Below are 20100 nucleotides of genomic sequence, written 5' to 3' on the forward strand. Positions count from 1 at the left end.
ACAGCAGAGGACAGAGGTTGAATGCTGGACTGAGAGGGGAGATAGATTAACCCTTGCAGGCACAACCCCAAGTCACGTGTGAGAGTAAGCACATGACAAATTAGTTACACCACGGAGTAGGGATGCGTGACAATGTGTTTATTCTGTATTCTGACGTTACAGATTTTAATGTGATAACCAAAAACAGAAATTAAGATTCTGTAAGGTAAGGAAAGGCTTCTGAATGTACATTTCCATATATATCTTAAAAATTAATAAAAATTATAAAAAAAACCAGTGGACCTACACCGGCAGATGACATGGCTCCCCAAATCATCATCGATTGTGGCCTCTCCACTCTTCCTCCAAACTCCGGCACCTTGATTTCCAAATGAAATGCTAAACTTATGCTCCTTGTGGAGTGTGTCAGTGACGCCTTCTGGACATCTGTCAGTCAGCAGTCTTCCCCATGATTGTGGACCTTCTGAAACAGACTAAGGACCCTTATAAACACTTAGGAACCTTTACAGCCCTCCCTCGACCCATCCTCTGTGTCTAGCTATCGCCCGATATCTCTTCTCCCTTATGCCTCCAAATTGCTGGAGCAACACGTCCATCTTGAACTGTCCTCCCACTTCTCCTCCTGCTCCCTCTTTGATCGGTTACAATCAGGCTTCCGTTCCCATCACTCAACTGAAACTGCCCTAACTAAAGTCACCAATGACCTACTAACTGCCAGGAGCAAGCGACACTACTCTGTCCTCCTTCTCCTGGACTTGTCTTCTGCCTTTGACACTGTAGACCACTCCCTTTTGCTACAAATCCTCTCATCCCTTGGCATCACAGACTTGGCCCTTTCCTGGATCTCGTCATATCTGACAGACCGAACATTCAGTGTCTCCCTCCCCCACACCACCTCCTCACTTCGCCCCTTGTCAGTCGGTGTTCCTCAAGGCTCTGTTCTAGGACCCCTACTCTTCTCCATCTACACTTTCGGCCTGGGACAGCTCATAGAATCCTACGGTATGCAGTACCATCTCTACGCTGACGACACGCAGATCTACCTCTCCGGACCTGACCTCTCCTCCTTGCTTACCAAAATCCCGCACTGTCTGTCTGCCATTTCAGCCTTCTTTTCTGCTCGCTTTCTACAACTGAACATGGACAAAACAGAATTCATCATCTTTCCCCCATCTCACTCTACCCCTCCACCAGACCTATCCATCAATGTCAATGGCTGCTCACTATCCCCAGTCCCACACGCCCGGTGCCTCGGGGTGATCCTCGACTCTGCCCTCTCTTTCAAGCCACATATCCAAGCCCTTGCCTCCTCCTGTCGTCTCAAACTCAAAAATATTTCCCGGATCCGTGCTTTCCTTGACCGCAACACTGCAAAAACGCTAGTGCATGCCCTTATCATCTCCCGCCTCGACTACTGCAACCTCCTACTCTCTGGACTCCCCTCTAGCACTCTGGCACCACTCCAATCCATCCTACACTCTGCTGCCCGACTAATCCACCTGTCCCCCCGCTATTCCCCAGCCTCTCCCCTGTGTCAAGCCCTTCACTGGCTTCCTATCGCCCAGAGACTCCAGTTCAAAACCCTCACACTGACATACAAAGCCATCCACAACCTGTCTCCTCCATACATCTGTGACATGGTCTCCCGGTACCTACCTACACGCGACCTCCGGTCCTCCCAAGACCTCCTTCTCTACTCCCCTCTCATCTCTTCTTCCCATAACCGCATCCAAGACTTCTCCCGTGCTTCCCCCATACTCTGGAACTCTCTACCCCAACACATCAGACTTGCGCCTACCATAGAAACCTTCAAAAAGAACCTGAAGACTCATCTCTTCCGACAAGCCTACAGCCTGCAGTGATCCTCAACCTACTGAACAGCCGCACAGCCAGCTCTTCCCTCTCCTAGTGTATCCTCACCCACCCCCTGCAGACTGTGAGCCCTCGCGGGCAGGGTCCTCCCTCCTTATGTACTCGTGTGCCTTGTTATCTGCTCATGTTTAATGTATTTGTCTATATTTGCCCCGTATTCACATGTAAAGCGCCATGGAATAAATGGCGCTATAAAAATGTATAATAATAACAGGTGTTTTTTGTTAATATTCTAATTTACTGAGATAATGACTTTTGGGTTTTCATTGGCTGTAAGCCATAATCATCAACATTAAGGCTATGTGCACACGTTGCAGAATTGTCGCGGAAATTTCCGCGGCAATTCTGCAACTCCCTGCTGCGGGTATAACGCATGCGGAATTAGCATGCGTATTCCCGCTAAACACTAGCATTTTCCAAGCGATCTGTAGCATCACTTGGAAAACTGCTTGACAGGTGTGACCAACCTGTCAATCAGTGTTTGACGAGTGTGACTATTTACTACTAAAAGATAAAAATAATTTATCATGCTAAAAAAATTTAAAGTTATTCTCACCTTTAGGTGGGAAGAGGGAATCAATATCACCATTACACACTGAACGGGAAATCACTGGGTAAATCTGACAGGGAGAAGGACTTGGGGATCCTAGTTAATGATAAACTTACCTGGAGCAGCCAGTGCCAGGCAGCAGCTGCCAAGGCAAACAGGATCATGGGGTGCATTAAAAGAGGTCTGGATACACATGATGAGAGCATTATACTGCCTCTGTACAAATCCCTAGTTAGACCACACATGGAGTACTGTGTCCAGTTTTGGACACCGGTGCTCAGGAAGGATATAATGGAACTAGAGAGAGTACAAAGGAGGGCAACAAAATTAATAAAGGGGATGGGAGAACTACAATACCCAGATAGATTAGCGAAATTAGGATTATTTAGTCTAGAAAAAAGACGACTGAGGGGCGATCTAATAACCATGTATAAGTATATAAGGGGACAATACAAATATCTCGTTGAGGATCTGTTTATACCAAGGAAGGTGACGGGCACAAGGGGGCATTCTTTGCGTCTGGAGGAGAGAAGGTTTTTCCACCAACATAGAAGAGGATTCTTTACTGTTAGGGCAGTGAGAATCTGGAATTGCTTGCCTGAGGAGGTGGTGATGGCGAACTCAGTCGAGGGGTTCAAGAGAGGCCTGGATGTCTTCCTGGAGCAGAACAATATTGTATCATACAATTATTAGGTTCTGTAGAAGGACGTAGATCTGGGGATTTATTATGATGGAATATAGGCTGAACTGGATGGACAAATGTCTTTTTTCGGCCTTACTAACTATGTTACCTTCCAATGGCCTCAGGTCTCCTCAGCGGTGCACGTGGCCGCTTCTGTTCCCTGGGATGCTTTGTGCGAAGGCCCTTTGTGACGCCACGGTCACATGACCGCAACATCATCCCAGGTGATTCGCACAATGCATCCCTGGGAATGCAAGCCGCAGCGTGCACTGAGAGGCGGGTGGACTCTGGGGGCCATCGGAAGGCGAGTATATCACTTTTTTATTTAACAGAAACGTGGATCTCAGGGCCTGGAGAATCTCCTCTCCTCCAGACTCGGGTACCACTGCACATGATCCGCTTACTTCCCGCATGGTGGGCATAGTGACATGCGGAAAGTAAGTGGATCAATGCATTCCTATGGCGGCGATTCCGCACAAAGTGTGAGCATGCTGCGTATTGAATTCAATGGGCTGGGTTGTGCATGCGTTTTCGCAGGGAAAAAAAATGTGGCAAAAACGCATACAATCCACAACATGTGCACATAGCCTAACAGAAATAGATCACTGTGTGTAATTGGCTCGTTCTCAGCCCCTGTAGTGCGGTGGGTTAGAGGACTAAGGGACAGAACCGATCCAGGTGCCATTAGCAGAACAGTAAGTGCTGCCACGCCGGAGGTGGAGAGCACCGACTGTGCAGCTGACAGTGTCGCCGTCAGAGGTAACATCATCCTGCTGGGACGTGGACGCCCTCTGGTTTCTACCCAGCAATGCTGTTTCCACGGCCTTAGTGCCAGATGCAGAGTTTTACTTCTGTCACAGGACCCGTCCATCGTCTTCTGTTATACCGCGCAGTTTACACTCTGAAAGCAGTGACAAAAGCCAAACACAGAAGTCGCCTTCCCCTAGAGGCGTATTGTGTATATACGTGGACCTGCCCTGGTCCCTGCAGCCAGCACCCATGGGCCTCGTCTCCTCACAATGGCAGTGCTTTATCCCCATCCCCCTACCACCTCCTCTTACTGCACAGATTCAACCCAAAACGGCTGCTGCGTTCCCGGCCTCAACCTCTATATAGACTGTGGACGTTCCCCCGATTGGCTGTCTACACCAGAGGTGATCGCTGCAAGGAATTATGGGTAAGAACATCAGGTCACCTGCGGTGGATACAATCTCGTGCAGTGTGCAAATGGCGGCGGCACAGTTACAAGTTTCCAAAGAAAACTGTTAAAGATCAGAGAATTCCGAAAAACCTGAAACAGGTTCAGTTTGATTCACTCATCTGTACAAGCTCCGAGACCAAGCACCCCCCTCCATGGTCCAGTCCAGGGCACGACCGGGGGAGGGGGCTCAACAGACACACACGGGGGGGGTCAACAGACACACACACGGGGGGGGGGGGGGGGGGTGTCAACAGACACACACGGGGGGGGGGGGGTCAACAGACACACACACACGGGGGGGGGGGTCAACAGACACACACACACGGGGGGGGGGGTCAACAGACACACACACACGGGGGGGGGGGTCAACAGACACACACACACGGGGGGGTCAACAGACACACACACACGGGGGGGGGGGTCAACAGACACACACACACACGGGGGGGGGTCAACAGACACACACACACGGGGGGGGGGTCAACAGACACACACACACGGGGGGGGGGTCAACAGACACACACACACGGGGGGGGGGTCAACAGACACACACACACGGGGGGGGGGGTCAACAGACACACACACACGGGGGGGGTCAACAGACACACACACACGGGGGGGGGGGTCAACAGACACACACACGGGGGGGGGTCAACAGACACACACACACGGGGGGGGGGTCAACAGACACACACACACGGGGGGGTCAACAGACACACACACACGGGGGGGTCAACAGACACACACACACGGGGGGGTCAACAGACACACACACACGGGGGGGTCAACAGACACACACACACGGGGGGGTCAACAGACACACACACACGGGGGGGGTCAACAGACACACACACACGGGGGGGGTCAACAGACACACACACACGGGGGGGTCAACAGACACACACACACGGGGGGGTCAACAGACACACACACACGGGGGGGTCAACAGACACACACACGGGGGGGGTCAACAGACACACACACACGGGGGGGGTCAACAGACACACACACACGGGGGGGGTCAACAGACACACACACACACGGGGGGGGTCAACAGACACACACACACGGGGGGGGTCAACAGACACACACACACGGGGGGGGTCAACAGACACACACACACGGGGGGGTCAACAGACACACACACACGGGGGGGGTCAACAGACACACACACACGGGGGGGGTCAACAGACACACACACACGGGGGGGGTCAACAGACACACACACGGGGGGGTCAACAGACACACACACACGGGGGGGTCAACAGACACACACACACGGGGGGGTCAACAGACACACACACGGGGGGGTCAACAGACACACACACGGGGGGGTCAACAGACACACACACGGGGGGGTCAACAGACACACACACGGGGGGGTCAACAGACACACACACGGGGGGGTCAACAGACACACACACGGGGGGGTCAACAGACACACACACGGGGGGGTCAACAGACACACACACGGGGGGGTCAACAGACACACACACGGGGGGGTCAACAGACACACACACGGGGGGGTCAACAGACACACACACGGGGGGGGTCAACAGACACACACACGGGGGGGTCAACAGACACACACACGGGGGGGTCAACAGACACACACACGGGGGGGTCAACAGACACACACACGGGGGGGTCAACAGACACACACACGGGGGGGTCAACAGACACACACACGGGGGGGGTCAACAGACACACACACGGGGGGGTCAACAGACACACACACGGGGGGGTCAACAGACACACACACGGGGGGGTCAACAGACACACACACGGGGGTCAACAGACACACACACGGGGGGGTCAACAGACACACACACGGGGGGGTCAACAGACACACACGGGGGGGTCAACAGACACACGGGAGGTCAACACACACACACGGGGGGGTCAACAGACACACACACGGGGGGGTCAACAGACACACACACGGGGGGGTCAGACACACACGGGGGTCAACAGACACACACACGGGGGGGTCAACAGACACACGGGGGGGTCAACAGACACACACACGGGGGGGTCAACAGACACACACACGGGGGGGTCAACAGACACACACACGGGGGGGTCAACAGACACACACACGGGGGGGTCAACAGACACACACACGGGGGGGGGGTCAACAGACACACACACGGGAGGTGGGGGGGTCAACAGACACACGGGGGGTGGGTCAACAGACACACACGGGGGGTGAGGGGGTCAACAAACCTGGGAAACACACATTCGCCAGAAGACTCGCTACACTCATCAGGAGGGCGTTAAACTAGAAGAAGAGGGGACGGGAAGAAAAACATTAGACTCGAACAAAGACGACCCAGGAAAACATACTCAGAAGGGAGGTAAGAACATTTCTAAAACAATCCACAGTGAGGAGATTGGAACAAAACAAAATCCTCTAAACTGCATGCTCGCAAACGCCAGAAGCCTGACAAACAAGATGGAAGAACTAGAAGCAGAAATATCTACAGGTAACTTTAACATAGTGGGAATAACCGAGACATGGTTAGATGAAAGCTATGACTGGGCAGTTAACTTACAGGGTTACAGTCTGTTTAGAAAGGATCGTAAAAATCGGAGAGGAGGAGGGGTTTGTCTCTATGTAAAGTCTTGTCTAAAGTCCACTTTAAGGGAGGATATTAGCGAAGGGAATGAGGATGTCGAGTCCATATGGGTTGAAATTCATGGAGGGAAAAATGGTAACAAAATTCTCATTGGGGTCTGTTACAAACCCCCAAATATAACAGAAAGCATGGAAAGTCTACTTCTAAAGCAGATAGATGAAGCTGCAACCCATAATGAGGTCCTGGTTATGGGGGACTTTAACTACCCGGATATTAACTGGGAAACAGAAACCTGTGAAACCCATAAAGGCAACAGGTTTCTGCTAATAACCAAGAAAAATTATCTTTCACAATTGGTGCAGAATCCAACCAGAGGAGCAGCACTTTTAGACCTAATACTATCTAATAGACCTGACAGAATAACAAATCTGCAGGTGGTCGGGCATCTAGGAAATAGCGACCACAATATTGTACAGTTTCACCTGTCTTTCACTAGGGGGACTTGTCAGGGAGTCACAAAAACACTGAACTTTAGGAAGGCAAAGTTTGACCAGCTTAGAGATGCCCTTAATCTGGTAGACTGGGACAATATCCTCAGAAATGAGAATACAGATAATAAATGGGAAATGTTTAAGAACATCCTAAATAGGCAGTGTAAGCGGTTTATACCTTGTGGGAATAAAAGGACTAGAAATAGGAAAAACCCAATGTGGCTAAACAAAGAAGTAAGACAGGCAATTAACAGTAAAAAGAAAGCATTTGCACTACTAAAGCAGGATGGCACCATTGAAGCTCTAAAAAACTATAGGGAGAAAAATACTTTATCTAAAAAACTAATTAAAGCTGCCAAAAAGGAAACAGAGAAGCACATTGCTAAGGAGAGTAAAACTAATCCCAAACTGTTCTTCAACTATATCAATAGTAAAAGAATAAAAACTGAAAATGTAGGCCCCTTAAAAAATAGTGAGGAAAGAATGGTTGTAGATGACGAGGAAAAAGCTAACATATTAAACACCTTCTTCTCCACGGTATTCACGGTGGAAAATGAAATGCTAGGTGAAATCCCAAGAAACAATGAAAACCCTATATTAAGGGTCACCAATCTAACCCAAGAAGAGGTGCGAAACCGGCTAAATAAGATTAAAATAGATAAATCTCCGGGTCCGGATGGCATACACCCACGAGTACTAAGAGAACTAAGTAATGTAATAGATAAACCATTATTTCTTATTTTTAGTGACTCTATAGCGACAGGGTCTGTTCCGCAGGACTGGCGCATAGCAAATGTGGTGCCAATATTCAAAAAGGGCTCTAAAAGTGAACCTGGAAATTATAGGCCAGTAAGTCTAACCTCTATTGTTGGTAAAATATTTGAAGGGTTTCTGAGGGATGTTATTCTGGATTATCTCAATGAGAATAACTGTTTAACTCCATATCAGCATGGGTTTATGAGAAATCGCTCCTGTCAAACCAATCTAATCAGTTTTTATGAAGAGGTAAGCTATAGGCTGGACCACGGTGAGTCATTGGACGTGGTATATCTCGATTTTTCCAAAGCGTTTGATACCGTGCCGCACAAGAGGTTGGTACACAAAATGAGAATGCTTGGTCTGGGGGAAAATGTGTGTAAATGGGTTAGTAACTGGCTTAGTGATAGAAAGCAGAGGGTGGTTATAAATGGTATAGTCTCTAACTGGGTCGCTGTGACCAGTGGGGTACCGCAGGGGTCAGTATTGGGACCTGTTCTCTTCAACATATTCATTAATGATCTGGTAGAAGGTTTACACAGTAAAATATCGATATTTGCAGATGATACAAAACTATGTAAAGCAGTTAATACAAGAGAAGATAGTATTCTGCTACAGATGGATCTGGATAAGTTGGAAACTTGGGCTGAAAGGTGGCAGATGAGGTTTAACAATGATAAATGTAAGGTTATACACATGGGAAGAGGGAATCAATATCACCATTACACACTGAACGGGAAACCACTGGGTAAATCTGACAGGGAGAAGGACTTGGGGATCCTAGTTAATGATAAACTTACCTGGAGCAGCCAGTGCCAGGCAGCAGCTGCCAAGGCAAACAGGATCATGGGGTGCATTAAAAGAGGTCTGGATACACATGATGAGAGCATTATACTGCCTCTGTACAAATCCCTAGTTAGACCGCACATGGAGTACTGTGTCCAGTTTTGGGCACCGGTGCTCAGGAAGGATATAATGGAACTAGAGAGAGTACAAAGGAGGGCAACAAAATTAATAAAGGGGATGGGAGAACTACAATACCCAGATAGATTAGCGAAATTAGGATTATTTAGTCTAGAAAAAAGACGACTGAGGGGCGATCTAATAACCATGTATAAGTATATAAGGGGACAATACAAATATCTCGCTGAGGATCTGTTTATACCAAGGAAGGTGACGGGCACAAGGGGGCATTCTTTGCGTCTGGAGGAGAGAAGGTTTTTCCACCAACATAGAAGAGGATTCTTTACTGTTAGGGCAGTGAGAATCTGGAATTGCTTGCCTGAGGAGGTGGTGATGGCGAACTCAGTCGAGGGGTTCAAGAGAGGCCTGGATGTCTTCCTGGAGCAGAACAATATTGTATCATACAATTATTAGGTTCTGTAGAAGGACGTAGATCTGGGTATTTATTATGATGGAATATAGGCTGAACTGGATGGACAAATGTCTTTTTTCGGCCTTACTAACTATGTTACTATGTTACTATGTTACACGGGGGGGGGTCAACAGACACACACACACAGGGAGGGGTCAACAGACACGGGGGGTCAACACACACACGGGGGGGGGGGTCATCAGACACACACGGGGGGGTCATCAGACACACACGGGGGGGGGTCAGACACACACGGGGGGGGGGGGGGGGTCAGACACACACAGGGGGTGGGGTTTCATCAGACACACACAGGGGGGGAGGGCATCAGACACACATTGTTTCACCTTCTCTGTTATGGTGTGACATAGATGGCACCAGCTCCCCGGTTATGGCAGAAATCGAGCTGATTCCCGACTGGAGCATCAACATCCTGACCCTGACAACAGGCAAAACTACAGAAGGCTGCACCGAGCCTGATGAGGACGACATCACTGCACCATGCGACATCTCCAACATGGATGATAGCCCTAAAGCCAAATCAAGTGCCACCACTGAGCCCGACGACACCACTGCGTCCGCACCATGTGACGATCAGATGACGGAGATAGTGCTAGATCTAGAGGAGGAGTACGGTGTTTCGGGAGGACGGGGGGCCGTGTGTCGGGCCGAGCGCTGACATCCCACCTTTCTGTTATTCGTTCTGTTCAGTTTTGTTTTTTACATCCACATATTAAAGTCCTACAGTCCCAGCCGTGTGGAGGGTCCTAGATGGTGCAGGAGCGGGCAGCATATTAGAGATCGCTCCTCGGGGGCGGGGGGTCACGGTTGTGTCTCAGCAGGTCACGTCTCCTCCCCCCGCCTCGTACCCCGAGCAATACGGGCAGCACGGTGGCTCAGTGGTTAGCACCACAGTATTGCAGCGCTGGGGTCCTGGGTTCAAACCCCACTACAGACAACATCTGCAAAGAGTTTGTATGTTCTCTCCGTGTTTGCGTGGGTTTCCTCCGAGTTCTCCAGTTTCCTCCCACATTCCAAAGACATACTGATAGGGAATTTAGATTGTGAGCCCCATCGGGGACAGTGATGGTAATGCGTGCAAACTGTAAAGCGCTGCGGAATATGTTAGCGCTATATAAAAATAAAGATTTATTTTAGGTCACGTCACGTCCCCTCCCCCACCTCACATTAATCACTGTCTCAGCAGATGTCACATCCCCTCCCCCACCTCGCCCTCTCCTCACTATGACTCAGCAGAGGTCATGTCCCCTCCCCCGCCTCACTCTGTTCACTGTCTCAGCAGAGGTCACAACCCCTCCCCCGCCTCACTCTGCTCACTGTCTCAGCAGAGGTCACAACCCCTCCCCCGCCTCACTCTGTTCACTATGTTACTCAGCAGAGGTCACGTCCCCTCCCCCGCCTCGCACTCTGGTCAATGTGACTCAGCAGAGGTCACATCCCCTCCCCCGCCTCGCACTCTGGTCAATGTGACTCAGCAGAGGTCACATCCCCTCCCCCGCCTCACACTCTGCTCACTATGTGACTCAGCAGAGGTCACATCTCCTCCCCCGCTCGCACTCTGCTCACTATGTGACTCAGCAGAGGTCACATCCCCTCCCCCGCCTCACACTCTGCTCACTATGTGACTCAGCAGAGGTCATGTCCCCTCCCATGCACTCTGCTCACTATGTTACTCAGCAGAGGTCACGTCCCCTCCCCCGCCTCGCACTCTGGTCAATGTGACTCAGCAGAGGTCACATCCCCTCCCCCGCCTCACACTCTGCTCACTATGTGACTCAGCAGAGGTCATGTCCCCTCCCATGCACTCTGCTCACTATGTGATTCAGCAGAGGGTGGCGTCGCCCTTTGGATCAGAGGCAGCATGGCACCCGGGAACACCCATCCTGCTCTGAACTTAACCCATTCATCTCCTGAGACCCAGAGGGGCAGCTCCTGCCTCATCAGACCCTGTGTGCCTGTGCCCTGCTCACCTCCATGTGGCCCCTGCCTGGAGGGGGCGGTGTTCCCCTCACCCTGAATACACAGCCAACACAGTGGATCTGCAGGTGGTAGTGACGAGAGAGAAGACCACCGAGCGTCATAATGCACAGCACCCACCGAGACACGAAAGGGTTAACCCTGAAAACCAGCAGAATTGTGAATGCAGCTCTGGAGGCAACTAGAGAACAGGGTCACAAATCCGATGGCTGCTGTGACCCATCTGCCAAATACCAGGACCAACAATAGAGGGGCCGGCGCTGCGGTGAGCACGCGGGGTGCGCAGGCCACAATCATCACAGTGGAGGCTTGCGGAGAATTCTCTTTATTGTGGCACATTTCCCGCCCCCGTATCCTCCGCTGCTGTCTGCCCCCCACCGGCCATCCCCAGGTCCATCAGCTCCAACTCTGCTGGGATTTAGAGCAGAAGCGTCATCCATGGCCGTCCAATGGCGTCGGCAGCAACCGCTGAAGAATCAGAGCTGCAGAAACCGTGCAGGAGCGGCGGTCACGCTTACATCTTCTCGTCCCGCTCAACGGCCTTCAGCAGCGCCTCAATGTCGCCACGGATGTTGGCGGTCTCATAGCGCCGGCCGTATCTCTTATACGGGACCCCGTCTGCGCCGATCAGAAACTTCTCAAAGTTCCAGGAGATGTCGTTCCTGCGCACCGGCGACCAGATGATGCTCCGGGGGTCACCCATGAGGGACACGGGGTCGTCACTGGGGTACGGCAGCTGCGTCTTCAGGAAGGTGAACAGGGGCAGCTCCTTCTCGCCGTTCACGTAGCACTTCTCAAACAGCGCAAAGTTCGGCTCAAAACCTCCCCCCGGGCGCACGAAGCGCAGCGAGCGCAGGATCTCCTGGTTACTGGTGTTCTCCTGCGGGTCAGAGGGGACACGAGGTCAGAAGCCCGGCCTCACCAGCCACTCCTCCACAATAATACATATCGCACCCCATATATATATATATACACACACCCCCCTTCAGAGTGCACCCCATACTATATATACTCTCATACTATATATACACACACCCCTCCTGGTTACTGGTGTTCTTCTGCGGGTCAGAGGGGACACGAGGTCAGAAGCCCGGCCTCACCAGCCACTCCCCCACAATAATACATATCGCACCCCATACTATATATACACACACCCCCCTTCAGAGTGCACCCCATACTATATATACACACACCCCTCCTGGTTACTAGTGTTCTTCTGCGGGTCAGAGGGGACACGAGGTCAGAAGTCCGGCCTCACCAGCCACTCCCCCACAATAATACATAATGCACCCCATACTATATATACACACCCCCCTTCAGAGTGCACCCCATACTATATATACTCTCATACTATATATACACACCCCCTTCCTGGTTACTGGTGTTCTCCTGCGGGTCAGAGGGGACACGAGGTCAGAAGCCCGGCCTCACCAGCCACTCCTCCACAATAATACATATCGCACCCCATACTATATATACACACACCCCCCTTCAGAGTGCACCCCATACTATATATACCCCCATACTATATATACACACACCCCTCCTGGTCACTGGTGTTCTTCTGCGGGTCAGAGGGGACACAAGGTCAGAAGCCCAGTCTCACCAGCCACTCCCCCACAATAATACATATCACCAGCCCCCCCCCCCCCCCCCCCCCCCCCCGAGTGCACCCCATACTATATATACCCCCATACTATATATACACACCCCCCTCCTGGTTACTGGTGTTCTCCTGCGGGTCAGAGGGGACACGAGGTCAGAAGCCCGGCCTCACCAGCCACTCCCCCACAATAATACATATTGCACCCTATACTATATATACACACACCCCCCTTCAGAGTGCACCCCATACTATATATACCCCCATACTATATATACACACCCCCCTCCTGGTTACTGGTGTTCTCCTGCGGGTCAGAGGGGACACGAGGTCAGAAGCCCGGCCTCACCAGCCACTCCCCCACAATAATACATATTGCACCCCATACTATATATACACACACCCCCCTTCAAAGTGCACCCTATACTATATATATATATATATATATATATATATATATATATATATATATATATACACCCCCCCCCCCCCGAGTGCACCCCATACTATATATATATACACACACACCCCTCTTCAGAGTGCACCCCATACTATATATTCACACACCCTTCCAAGTCTACGCATTACCCCATAATATATATACCTTCCATACTATATATACACCCCCCTCCCTGAGTGTGCACATTGCCCCATACTATACCCCCACACCACAGCCCCCCATACTATACACATCACCCCCATACTATACACCCCCCCTCCCTGAGTGTGCACATTGCCCCATACTATACCCCCACACCACAGCCCCCCATACTATACACACAGCCCCCCAATACTATACACACAGCCCCCCCACCCCCATGGCCCCCCATAATATACACAGCCCCCCATACTATACACACAGCCCCCACCCCCATAATATACACACAGCCCCCCATACTATACACACAGCCCCCACCCCCATAATATACACACAGCCCCCCATACTATACACACAGCCCCCCCCATACTATACACACAGCCCCCCCCATACTATACACACAGCCCCCCCCCATACTATACACACAGCCCCCCCCCCATACTATACACACAGCCCCCCCCCCATACACTATACACACAGCCCCCCCCCATACACTATACACACAGCCCCCACCCCCATGGCCCCCCATACTATACACACAGCCCCCCCATACTATACACAGCCCCCCCATACTATACACACAGGCCCCCCATACTATACACACAGCCCCCCCATACTATACACAGCCCCCCCATACTATACACACAGCCCCCCATACTATATACACAGCCCCCCCATACTATACACACAGCCCCCCCATACTATACACACAGCCCCCCATACTATACACACAGCCCCCCATACTATACACACAGCCCCCCATACTATACACACAGCCCCCCATACTATACACACAGCCCCCACCCCCATACTATACACAGCCCCCAATACTATACACACAGCCCCCACCCCCATGGCCCCCCATACTATACACACACAGCCCCCCCCATACTATACACACAGCCCCCATACTATACACACAGCCCCCCCCATACTATACACACAGCCCCCACCCCCATGGCCCCCCATACTATACACACAGCCCCCCATACTATACACACAGCCCCCACCCCCATACTATACACAGCCCCCAATACTATACACACAGCCCCCACCCCCATGGCCCCCCATACTATACACACACAGCCCCCCCCATACTATACACACAGCCCCCCCCCACACTATACACACAGCCCCCACCCCCACACTATACACACAGCCCCCCACACTATACACACAGCCCCCCACACTATACACACAGCCCCCCACACTATACACACAGCCCCCCACACTATACACACAGCCCCCCACACTATACACACAGCCCCCCACACTATACACACAGCCCCCCACACTATACACACAGCCCCCCACACTATACACACAGCCCCCCACACTATACACACAGCCCCCCACACTATACACACAGCCCCCCACACTATACACACAGCCCCCCACACTATACACACAGCCCCCCACACTATACACACAGCCCCCCACACTATACACACAGCCCCCCACACTATACACACAGCCCCCCACACTATACACACAGCCCCCCACACTATACACACAGCCCCCCACACTATACACACAGCCCCCCACACTATACACACAGCCCCCCACACTATACACACAGCCCCCCACACTATACACACAGCCCCCCACACTATACACACAGCCCCCCACACTATACACACAGCCCCCCACACTATACACACAGCCCCCCACACTATACACACAGCCCCCCACACTATACACACAGCCCCCCACACTATACACACAGCCCCCCACACTATACACACAGCCCCCCACACTATACACACAGCCCCCCACACTATACACACAGCCCCCCACACTATACACACAGCCCCCCACACTATACACACAGCCCCCCACACTATACACACAGCCCCCCACACTATACACACAGCCCCCCACACTATACACACAGCCCCCCACACTATACACACAGCCCCCCACACTATACACACAGCCCCCCACACTATACACACAGCCCCCCACACTATACACACAGCCCCCCACACTATACACACAGCCCCCCACACTATACACACAGCCCCCCACACTATACACACAGCCCCCCACACTATACACACAGCCCCCCACACTATACACACAGCCCCCCACACTATACACACAGCCCCCCACACTATACACACAGCCCCCCACACTATACACACAGCCCCCCACACTATACACACAGCCCCCCACACTATACACACAGCCCCCCACACTATACACACAGCCCCCCACACTATACACACAGCCCCCCACACTATACACACAGCCCCCCACACTATACACACAGCCCCCCACACTATACACACAGCCCCCCACACTATACACACAGCCCCCCACACTATACACACAGCCCCCCACACTATACACACAGCCCCCCACACTATACACACAGCCCCCCACCCCATACACACAGCCCCCCACCCCTATACTATACACACAGCCCCCACCCCCATACTATACACACAGCCCCCACCCCCATGGCCCCCCATACTATACACACAGCCCCCACCCCCATGGCCCCCCATACTATACACACAGCCCCCAATACTATACACACAGCCCCCACCCCCATACTATACACAGCCCCCAATACTATACACACAGCCCCCACCCCCATGGCCCCCCATACTATACACAGCCCCCCACCCCTATACTATACACACAGCCCCCACCCCCATACTACACACAGCCCCCACCCCCATGGCCCCCCATACTATACACAGCCCCCCATACTATACACACAGCCCCCAATACTATACACACAGCCCCCACCCCTATACTATACACACAGCCCCCCCCCATACTATACACACAGCCCCCCATACTATACACACAGCCCCCCACCCCTATACTATACACACAGCCCCCACCCCCATGGCCCCCCATACTATACACACAGCCCCCCCCATACTATACACACAGCCCCCCACCCCTATACTATACACACAGCCCCCACCCCCATGGCCCCCCATACTATACACACAGCCCCCCCCCATACTATACACACAGCCCCCCACCCCTATACTATACACACAGCCCCCACCCCCATGGCCCCCCATACTATACACACAGCCCCCCCCCATACTATACACACAGCCCCCCACCCCTATACTATACACACAGCCCCCACTCCCATGGCCCCCCATACTATACACAGCCCCCAATACTATACACACAGCCCCCCACCATACTATACACACAGCCCCCCATACTATACACACAGCCCCCCACCCCTATACTATACACACAGCCCCCACCCCCATGGCCCCCCATACTATACACACAGCCCCCCCCCCATACTATACACACAGCCCCCCCCCATACTATACACACAGCCCCCCACCCCTAGACTATACACACAGCCCCCACCCCCATGGCCCCCCATACTATACACACAGCCCCCCCCCCATACTATACACACAGCCCCCCCCCATACTATACACACAGCCCCCCCCCATACTATACACACAGCCCCCCACCCCTAGACTATACACACAGCCCCCACCCCCATGGCCCCCCATACTATACACAGCCCCCCACCCCTATACTATACACACAGCCCCCACCCCCATACTACACACAGCCCCCACCCCCATGGCCCCCCATACTATACACAGCCCCCCATACTATACACACAGCCCCCAATACTATACACACAGCCCCCACCCCTATACTATACACACAGCCCCCCCCCATACTATACACACAGCCCCCCATACTATACACACAGCCCCCCACCCCTATACTATACACACAGCCCCCACCCCCATGGCCCCCCATACTATACACACAGCCCCCCACCCCTATACTATACACACAGCCCCCACCCCCATGGCCCCCCATACTATACACACAGCCCCCCCCCATACTATACACACAGCCCCCCACCCCTATACTATACACACAGCCCCCACCCCCATGGCCCCCCATACTATACACACAGCCCCCCCCCATACTATACACACAGCCCCCCACCCCTATACTATACACACAGCCCCCACTCCCATGGCCCCCCATACTATACACAGCCCCCAATACTATACACACAGCCCCCCACCATACTATACACACAGCCCCCCACCCCCACGCTGTGCAGCGCTCCGCTGCCGGCCGGTGCAGGTGGAGCAGCTCTTGTTGTCTCCTCACCTGGTGACCGAACTGGTTGCAGGGAAAGCCCAGGACCTGCAGCCCCCGGGCGCCGTACTCTGCCTGCAGCCCGTTCATCTGCGTGTAGTCCCGGACAGTCGTCCCTCAGAGAGACGCCACATTCTCGATGAGCAGCACCTGACCCCGGTAACGGGAGAAAGCGACCAGCTCCCCGGACAGGAGGCGGCCAGAGAACTCATACACCGTGCGGAGAGACATGGCGGAGTGTGCGAGAGCGCGGGAGAGCAGCTACTTATACAGACACACGGACACGCCCTGTACTACTGACCGTCCAATCACATCACTGTTTAATAGGGCGGAGTTAGACACAATTCTCAACCAACGACAGAGCCGAAAAAATAAAACGTAAATAGGGAAGAGTCGGACACACCCACTGGCCGACAGATCACTGTCAGGGGTTGTTCTGTCCTTTTACCACGTGGGAGAAGTAGGGTCAGATTTTACCACTGGGGGGGATGGATTTGTATTTTGTCTTTTTTTTTTTAAAATTTTGCAGGTTTTTCATTCGGGGCCTTCTGGCTCTTTAATTGATAATTACGCTTCTGCCAGGATACAACATGGCGGCAGTGCTAAGGGCAGCGGACCTGGGGGATGTGGGCGGATCTGGGATATATGGGGGTGGTGGACCTGGGGGATGTGGGGGCGGCTGTCCTGGGGGCGCAGATCTAGGATATATGGGTGTGGTGGACCTGGAGGGGTGGGCTGAGCTGGGGGAGGGCAGTTGGAGCAGGACAGGCCTGGGAGAGGCCGGGCGAATGGACCTGGGGTGGGGGCCAGGCTGAGCTAGAGGCGAACAGACCTGGGGTGGGGGGCAGGTGGAGCTGGAGGAGTAGGAGAAAGAAGAGCTGAGGGGGCAGGAGGAGGAGCTGAGGGAGGGCGGAGCTAGGGTGGGAGCTGGGCCGAGCTGGGGGCAAACGGACCTGGGGAGCAGCTGGACCTTGGGGTGGAGATGCAGGAGGTATGCAGAGCTCGAGCCAGAGGAGAGGAAGGCAGAAGAGCTGAGGGCGGGCGGAGGAGCTGAGGGTGGGCGGAGGAGAAAGGGGGACAGGAGGAGCTGAGGGCGGGCGGAGGAGTCGGGGGGCAGGAGGAGCTGAGGGCGGGCGGAGGGCGGAGGGCAGGAGGAGCTGAGGGCGGGCGGAGGAGTCGGGGGGCAGGAGGAGCTGAGGGCGGGCGGAGGAGCCGGAGGGCAGGAGGAGCTGAGGGCGGGCGGAGGAGTCGGGGGGCAGGAGGAGCTGAGGGCGGGCGGAGGAGTCGGGGGGCAGGAGGAGCTGAGGGCGGGCGGAGGAGTCGGGGGGCAGGAGGAGCTGAGGGCGGGCGGAGGGCGGAGGGCAGGAGGAGCTGAGGGCGGGCGGAGGAGTCGGGGGGCAGGAGGAGCTGAGGGCGGGCGGAGGGCAGGAGGAGCTGAGGGCGGGCGGAGGAGTCGGGGGGCAGGAGGAGCTGAGGGCGGGCGGAGGAGCCGGAGGGCAGGAGGAGCTGAGGGCGGGCGGAGGAGTCGGGGGGCAGGAGGAGCTGAGGGCGGGCGGAGGAGTCGGGGGGCAGGAGGAGCTGAGGGCGGGCGGAGGAGTCGGGGGGCAGGAGGAGCTGAGGGCGGGCGGAGGGCAGGAGGAGCTGAGGGCGGGCGGAGGAGTCGGGGGGCAGGAGGAGCTGAGGGCGGGCGGAGGAGCCGGAGGGCAGGAGGAGCTGAGGGCGGGCGGAGGAGTCGGGGGGCAGGAGGAGCTGAGGGCGGGCGGAGGAGTCGGGGGGCAGGAGGAGCTGAGGGCGGGCGGAGGAGTCGGGGGGCAGGAGGAGCTGAGGGTGGGCGGAGGAGTCGGGGGGGCAGGAGGAGCTGAGGGCGGGCGGAGGAGTCGGGGGGCAGGAGGAGCTGAGGGCGGGCGGAGGGCGGAGGGCAGGAGGAGCTGAGGGCGGGCGGAGGAGTCGGGGGGCAGGAGGAGCTGAGGGCGGGCGGAGGAGCCGGAGGGCAGGAGGAGCTGAGGGCGGGCGGAGGAGTCGGGGGGCAGGAGGAGCTGAGGGCGGGCGGAGGAGTCGGGGGGCAGGAGGAGCTGAGGGCGGGCGGAGGAGCTGAGGGCGGGCGGAGGAGCTGAGGGCGGGCGGAGGAGTCGGAGGGCAGGAGGAGCTGAGGGCGGGCGGAGAAGTCGGAGGGCAGGAGGAGCTGAGGGCGGGCGGAGGGCGGGCGGAGGGCAGGAGGAGCTGAGGGCGGGCGGAGGAGTCGGGGGGCAGGACGAGCTGAGGGCGGGCGGAGGAGCCGG

General features: G+C 54.4%; 1 protein-coding gene across 1 annotated transcript; it reads right to left on the reverse strand.

The window, feature by feature from the left end:
• Positions 1-11810: 11810 nt before the first annotated feature.
• GPX1 (glutathione peroxidase 1) lies at positions 11811-18086 on the reverse strand. The gene is made up of 2 exons (XM_069735961.1): positions 17834-18086; positions 11811-12381 (listed from the first exon to the last, which is right to left on the reverse strand). The coding sequence occupies exons 1-2, from the start codon at positions 18050-18052 to the stop codon at positions 12016-12018; spliced, it is 585 nt and encodes a 194-aa protein (XP_069592062.1). The 5' UTR covers positions 18053-18086; the 3' UTR covers positions 11811-12015.
• Positions 18087-20100: the final 2014 nt, after the last annotated feature.

This window comes from Ranitomeya imitator, chromosome 8 (genome assembly GCF_032444005.1).
Source record: "Ranitomeya imitator isolate aRanImi1 chromosome 8, aRanImi1.pri, whole genome shotgun sequence".
Lineage (NCBI taxonomy): Eukaryota > Metazoa > Chordata > Amphibia > Anura > Dendrobatidae > Ranitomeya > Ranitomeya imitator.